At 46.7% G+C, this 7,931-nt stretch overlaps 1 protein-coding gene across 1 annotated transcript; it reads right to left on the minus strand.

The window, feature by feature from the left end:
* Positions 1-1,858: 1,858 nt before the first annotated feature.
* LOC144168522 (uncharacterized) lies at positions 1,859-2,812 on the minus strand. The gene is made up of 2 exons (XM_077697488.1): positions 2,801-2,812; positions 1,859-2,397 (listed from the first exon to the last, which is right to left on the minus strand). The coding sequence occupies exons 1-2, from the start codon at positions 2,810-2,812 to the stop codon at positions 1,894-1,896; spliced, it is 516 nt and encodes a 171-aa protein (XP_077553614.1). The 3' UTR covers positions 1,859-1,893.
* Between the last annotated feature and the right edge of the window lie 5,119 nt (positions 2,813-7,931).

Consider the following 7,931-nt stretch of genomic DNA (forward strand, 5'->3'; position numbering starts at 1 on the left):
TGAGAACCAAAAGAAATGGCTATACGCAGAAACCCAGAATCGTTACAAGATATATTTTCGGCCTTAATGAAAGCACATTGATAAATATTGCCTAATACTATAAAATTGATAATAATAAAAAAAGCCCTGCATTCTAGCTTTTAAGCGATAACGCCATTTACCAAAATATTCCCTCTTATGGCCGCTAACGCCTACGCATTTTAAAATGTTTTCGACCTAAGTTGTGGAACAAACGTGGTTTCCCAGTGCCAGGTATCAGTCGGGGAAAGCAAGGACAAATATGCTGATTTAATTCAGCCATTCCCAAACGTATGGAGTGAAAAAAAAAAAAGCTTAGTGTTTTATTTATTTTCTTCAGGTAGCAAACCCAGCTTTTAAAAGCTACGTTCTATTGCTTGGCTAAGCCCGGGTGGCTGCTGCGAAAACCTGGCAAAAGAAATCGTATTTTAATAAGTAATTTTTAATAAATAATGCCAGATTATGAAAAACAGTAAACTGCTCTTTTTTTCTAATGCACTACACAATTTACACACTATTGTCGCTTAATGTGCCGAGGCATCAGATTGGATTGCGTGCAGCGACATGATATCTCAAGATTTTGGGCCGCCGGATTAGGTACTGCTTACGCCTTCTGGGATGTCCGCTTATTAGAGACAAATAAACGGGCGCTGGAAGTGCTTACTGCGATTTTGAAGCTGTGCTTGAACCAAAATATTTGGCGTATTTTGTTCCAGCACAGCCTCCATGAGATTTGTGTTAAGAACTCCCAGGTGTTCTGGGCGAAGCCCGTGTACCAAACAAATATTTCTGCGTTTGCCGCACTTGAGCTACATATGGAAATAGACTAATCTTTGTGAAAATGATATGCATATATCTGCAAAAATGCTGCAATAAATACGCGAATGTATATCACTCTGATGAAGCTTTACCCTTATATATATATATATATATATATATATATATATATATATATATATATATATATATATATATATATATATATATATATATATATATATATATATATATTTATATATATATATATATAGGTATTGTCATTGTCAAAAAAGTATGAGTACATACCTATCACCTCTTTATATAAAGCAGAAATGACGTTTTTTTTTCATTTTAAGCTTCCTTGAAATAGTGAAAACCTACATTAAGTTCATGCGGCAAGAAGATCATTTAAGTGCGGCGTGCTAAGCTTGCTTTTTCGGCTTTCTATTTTTTCTACGCATTTCTTCCTTTAGAAGAACTTGCTTCTCATCTCACTGTGTCTTCTTTACCCTTAGTCTTTTAATGCTTATGGAAGCAGGAGACTGATCCACACTGGTGAGAAAAAATATGAATAAATTACAACCTTTCTTTATGAGCTCAGGAAATAGGGCCGCAGCGATCGTGCTGCAGTACAAAGCGGCTGTAAGCATTGAATGTGGCTGCTGTAGCCTTTACTAAAACCCATTGCTGGGTAGGTTGGCACATCGTTACTAAAAGTGAGAGCGCAAAGCACGCAAAGGCAAGGAAGAGGACGACAGGGCGAGCTTCCCTGTGATACTCTACCATTGTCGTTGTGCGTTTTCGCTCTAACTATTTTAAAACGATGTCCCCTGCGTTGCCATATAGGTGTGCGTTATCGTTCTTTGCGAACCTTTTGGGAACCAGCGGTGAATTTCGATTGCTAATAGCATCCCTTATTAGAGAGTTACAGCAGAGCGGAGAACCGGTTCCGGTACGGTACCCGGTAAGTGACCGGCGCTACTGGTTGTGCGCATCCGCAAGAGTACCGGGTACCTTACCGGGACCGGTTCTCCGCTCTGCTATAACTCTCTATTATTCCAGTGCGCCGGACTTCATCTTAATACGGTATCCATGGTACGTCACTAGGCAGCCCGCTTAGTGGTATCCGCCGAAGTGGCCGTAGCCGCCGAAGCCGTGTCCTCCAAAGTGGCCGTAACCGCCGAGATGTCCGAAGCCACCGAAATGGCCGAGGCCTCCGTAGCCTCCGTAGCCTCCGTGGCCTCCGTATCCTCCGTATCCTCCGTAGCCGCCGTAGGCGACGACGGGTGCAGCGACGGCCGCCACCTTGGCGACAGCGGGCACAGCGGCCACAGCGGCGACGGGGGCGGCTGCGACGACGGCGGGGGCGCCCTTCAGGGCGGGCGTGTGGAAGGCGGCGGCCGCGGGCTTGGAGGCGGCCGTGCCGGGCTCGTTGGTGCTGACCACGGCGCGGAAGCCGTGAGCGTCGGCCACGTAGCTGACCTTACGGGTGAGGCCATGGGCATCCCTGTAACTGTAGGAACCGACGCGACGGTTGTGGGCGTCCGACACCTCGTTCCGGGACTGGGTGTTGCCGTAGCCGTCGACCGTCAGGTAGCCGAACTTGCTCGCCTGGGGCGCCTGCGGGTGGTCGGATGGGGAGACAAGATATAGCCTTTTCTTGCTTTCAAACACGAGATTGAGTAATCAGCCCACGGCTGTTTGCGTAATTGGCGAAAGAGAAAAGGAACCATGCGCACAAACTGAAGGCAATCGAAGGCGTTGACCGAAGAAAATAGACAGGAAAGGAATAAATATTTTCATAATTATGTTTTTTTTTCGTACAAACGGAAGTGATCAATAAACACACGCCTCCCTGGCAGTACCAAAAACCGCTGTTTGTTGGAAGTGGTATAGCGTTTAAGCCACGGTTACGCACTGCAGGGGATGAATGTAGCGATGACGCTCTTATGATGCACGTATGCCTGGTTCGCAAATTAGATACTCTTCTACAGTTACACTGTACAAAATATTTCTATTCTGCGTTCGTCCTCATCCACAATATTCTCAAATTTTTAACTTTTTTTCATTCTGAGTTACAATGCGAGAAAAAAAGGACCTGAGAATGCAAACATAAAAAAAAACGGGGAATAAGTTTTCCGCTCGCAGCCCACCAATTATATCTCAGGTGTGTTGCAAGTAGGCACGCAGGTGGAGAAGTGTATACTCACAACGAAGTCAACGGCAGCCGCCTTGGCGACAACGGGTGCGGCAGCGACTGCGGCGCCATAGCCGTGGCCGTAGCCGTATCCTCCGAGTCCTCCGTATCCTCCGAAGCCGCCGTAGACTCCGGTGACGCCGGCCGAAGCAGCCGCCACCGAGAGGCAAACGAAGAAGGTCTGCAAAGACGAACAAATTGCGATGAAGAAAATCGCGTTATTTCTTCCTTCAGGGGAATTGCATGGTGGGAACACAGATGTGATGACAGATGTATTTAGATATACGCGAGCAGGTATATACCCGCACTGCTCCCCAACGCTGTGCTTATGTTGGTGAGGCGCAGGTGATACGGCATGCTCCTACTCGTTCTCACCGGAATAACGTACTCTACTTTGACAAGTATCACAATCTCTTTGCTTAAGGGGGGACCGCAAGAATAAGAAAGATACATGCAAAGCCGGTGCGGCCTCCTGAATCGCGTTTAATGCCTTTTTGGGCTTAGCCGCTGCATCTTAGCCAGCGGGTACATTGAAAGGAATACGATGGTGCATGGGGGGAGGCTTGGTGCCGTAGATAGGGCAGCACGCACGCACAGACACCTTTTTCGCTGGAACCAGGAACACGTCACTTTCTCTGATAACGTCACACTACATGTGATCTTGTTTCCAGCAAATGCTGTGTAACCACCGAAATACGCTCGCCTTTAGGGTGCTCGCTCCGGCACCCTATATCTCCCAACGTGTCCAAACATACTGACTGGACGAAATTTGAATCCCTTATGGAGGACGACTGCTGTGAGGGCCTTTCCACAAGCTTTGAAACTGCTATCGGCAGTGCAACCCAGGCTTCCACGCGTACTGTCACAATGCCGCCCAAAGTGACAGAGTTTGATACCGAACTTGAACGCCTCCGGGCAATTCGACGGCGAGCGGAGCGACGGTACCGGCGTACAAAAGCTGTACACGACCTAAGGGTAGCCAGAAGCACACAGAAGAAGATACAGCGCCGCATCGCTCAGGTTCAGGCACAACGGTGGAAATCATTTTGCGAGTCCCTCGACCCTCGGAAGCCTTTGTCTTCTATATGGAGAGTAATGCGTGGCCTGGCGACACCTGTGCAGCAGCGCTACCCATTCAAGGCTTTGGCACTATATGAAAACCGTCCGGAGATAGAAGTCGCAGACTAAACTACACACACTAAACTACGCAGACTAAACTACCCTTACAAACTAAAGCCGACAAGCCAGCAAAGTCCAAGTTAATAAACTGCAGCGTGTGATGTAAAATTTGATCTTTCTACGTTATGTAATGGTTTATTTCTACGCGCACGGATTTCCAGCAGAGAAATTTAGCCGCAAGCAAGAAAATAACATGTAGAGAATTACGAGCCGGATGTCCTCAAAATTCAAGAATAAACCGTAGACCTCGGCACTGCCGTAATACAAATTTAAACAACTTGAAAGAAAGTGAATATTTTAGTGGCTGGTTATCTACTTATCTTCAAGTGTCGGCGCAGTATGATGTAAACAGGGAAGCTATAGAAAGATGATTGCGCGAAGTTTACCAATAGCTGCATCTGGATGTATACATCTTCAGCGCTCCCCGAATAGCTGTTGACATTTTAAGGTATAATTAATAAGACCTTACTTCTCCAGTCAGCGCAAGACTTCTGTGAAACATACTGTAATTGGTTTCAAATTGTAGTTTTGCGGCAAAACAAGATCTTCTCAGTTGAAAAATTGGAGGTACATGATCGTTAATCCTTTTGTTTCGATGCATGAAGGGCGCTTGAAATAAAACATGCGAGCCGGTAGCCGGTGCTGCGAGTGTTACATAGGAAAAACGAATGAGCACGCAGAAATTTCAATTTTTTATCGCTAGGAACGTATTGCGCGACATCGTATTCTACGCTTTCGCGTTCGTATCGGGCGCGTACACAGCATAGGTAGGTCTTCCAAACACAAAATTGAAGAGAGAAATGGGACCTAAACGCATGTACAGTTATTTTTCCGCATCGTTATTTTTTTGAATATTTATATCCAGCGTTGAGTGATAGGTTACCGCTAAATCTACACTTTTGCACGCACTTTCGCCGGAAGCCACAGCAGCGGTGCACGCGTGTCGCAAACGCGAAAAACTCACCTGGGCGATCATGGTGCTATGTGTGTGGAGTAATCCAACGCTCTACGTGCCCTGCGCCGTGTCCTGGCGAAACTCCGTGCCCCACCTTATATAAGCGCGTATCGGAAAACGGCCTAATTGCAGCGCGTTAGTCGCGTCTCAGTGGAGCAACCAATGGGGCGAGGTGGCCGCCGTGTCCGTGCAAGCTTCTCGGCTACGATAAGGCCCGTCCGCGTCTGGAGGTCAGAAACTAAGGGAGAGCACACGCCCCGGAAGCAAGCAAGCAAAGAAAAAAAGAAAGTGTTCACCGAGGGATTGGCTCACGAAGCCCGCTCTAAATAATACGAGCAAGGTCGCTCACGAACCGATCGAACACACTCGTTCGTGGTTAATGATTGAAGGTTATAAAATGAGGCCCCGCACGCGACGTGACATTTCACCATCCCCAGGGTTTCTTCTGCTTCAGCTGAAGCTCTTAGTTTAGCCCCACAGTGATGGATTCATCGCGACGCAATCATACGCGTGCTACTTCGTCGGGACTGCAAAGTCGCTAGTGAACGTAGGCGTTTGGAACCATTTAGGCCTCGTGCAGCTTCGCCACTGTCAGGTTCTCCGAAAGTGGGCAACTCGTCCATCAACTGAGATTAAATCATTTGGCGTGCAATCACTCTACAGGTATCATGCGGAAACATCCAAAGGATAGCTGAAGTCTGTTTTTGGAGGTATTTATAAGGCTGCAAGGATGTAGGAAGGGAGGAATGTAGCATCAGGTTACGTTATTGTTTAGCCGTCCCTCTAAGACTATTGTCGGGAGGTAGAGAAACATAGTGCTCAGCTGGTGGATGCCTCTTTGAGCGCGGCATCAGGCCAATGTTTCTTGTAAAGAAAAAGTACACAAAAAAAATTCCACCTTGTCCGAAGAGACAGCACACGGGGAACATAAATATGGCGGAAAGGATATGATCACCCCCAAAAATCATAAATCACTCTGTGTGAACTGATGCAAGCATAAAGAATATTTTGCCAGCTGCAGTAACTGCTTGCAATGTTTGACTCAGGACACTATCCGACAGAATGTGTAAGAGCGTTCTTGTGGCGCGTGACACGATGACGCATGGGTGTACGCCACTCGCCAAGGACACCTCTTAACAAAAGATGCTAATCGAAACTCAAGCACGGAGACGCGTTAAGCTGCAATTTAGTCAGATGAAAATGGGAGCACCAGCGCCAAATGGGTTCGAGGTCTTCGCGCGCGCAAAATATTTCGTAGAAAGACGTTCTGCCGATACATGGGTGTCGGCATTTTCACGTAAATCAATGATGTAGTAATCACCTCCTTGAACAATTTTGTCAAAGTGATGAGTTTTAGGGGAGTTATTGCAAATCAAAACAGCGCATTTTCGTCCGGCTGCGCACGAGAACGCGGGTTGGATTTCGGGCCGCGGCGGCCGCTTTTCTGGTTGAGGCGAAAAGCAAAAAGGCCCGTGTGTACGAGATTTCGGCGCACGTTAAAGGTCCCCAGGTGGTCAAAATTAATCCGGAACCCTCCACTACGGCGCGCCTCCTCGCCTGCGTTGCATCGGCGCGTTAAACACGATAATCAATCAATCAATCAATCAATCAATCAATCAATCAATCAATCAATCAATCAATCAATCAATCAATCAATCAATAAATCATTTTCGTGCGCGGCGTGGTTCACCCTAGTTTCGTCTTTCTCCTCGACCCGTGCCAGCGCTCCGATCGGATATTGCCCATGATGCCTCGCTTCTCGGTGACGTCGCAACAACATCCGGTTGCGCGTGTCTGCTCCGTCGCAAGCATCACTTTGGGACGCGGCCGTCTGACTTTCCGAGTTCAATTTGCGCCGTATTTTTATTTGTCATTCGGCTTATCAATCCCGCACTTCGTTCGCCGGTGGAAAAGCTAACAGAAGTAATGGGCGGCATTTTTACGCTTGAACACCACGCCGAAAGATCGCGCGAAAAGAGGACGCATGCATCGTACATTCGACCCCCCACATTCCCGGAAACTTCTACTGCATTTATCAATTAGGCAAGTACACCGTAACGGATATTACGAACGGTCTCGGACGAGTAGTGTGGGTTTTGGGGCCGCGCCTGCCCCTTTGTCCGACCCTGCATATGATTGAACAAAATAATTAATACAGCCTCGCTCTTTCCCCTACTGGCCTAGAGACATTTGTCTCTCTATAAATGCTCTTCGTTCATTTTTTTACGTGATCAGGGCTGCTAATCGTGATATGTGTCGGGTTTGGTTTCCGGCCGCCCCTCTACGTTTCCCCTCCCCCCCCCCCCCCCCCCCCAAAAAAAAAAGCCTACTTTGTGTCTTGTTTACATGCATTGAAGGAAACTATGTTTACGCTGTATAAAGACATACCAATTTTGCAAAATACACACATCAGTATTTCTAACCTTGAAAGAACACTGTTTTTTTTTCTAATACAAAGCACGAGTGCAAAACAGAATAAATCGTGCAAATGCCTTAACCCTTTCACTCCTGGAATTTTTATTTCAAGCGGAAATTGTATTTTTTTATTATTTACGTACAGTTTAGGACCTCAAAAGCGTAGAAATGAAAGAAAATTACGCTGATAGTACAAGTATTTATTAATTTGGAGTCATGACATTAATTAGATCATTGGATAATTAAAAAGAATGGCTCCAATCCAAGCCGTGAAGGTGGTTGGAAAGCAAAGCTGTAAACGACACCCACAACCATTGCCCATGCGAGGTCACTTCAGTTCACATACGTGACTCTACAAACAGTGACACCAGAGATTCTGCCTGCCGTTACCTAGAATTAGCAGGGGCG

This window comes from Haemaphysalis longicornis, unplaced genomic scaffold (genome assembly GCF_048455015.1).
Source record: "Haemaphysalis longicornis isolate Haplotype H1 unplaced genomic scaffold, Haemaphysalis longicornis Haplotype H1 scaffold_2, whole genome shotgun sequence".
In the NCBI taxonomy this organism is placed as follows: domain Eukaryota; kingdom Metazoa; phylum Arthropoda; class Arachnida; order Ixodida; family Ixodidae; genus Haemaphysalis; species Haemaphysalis longicornis.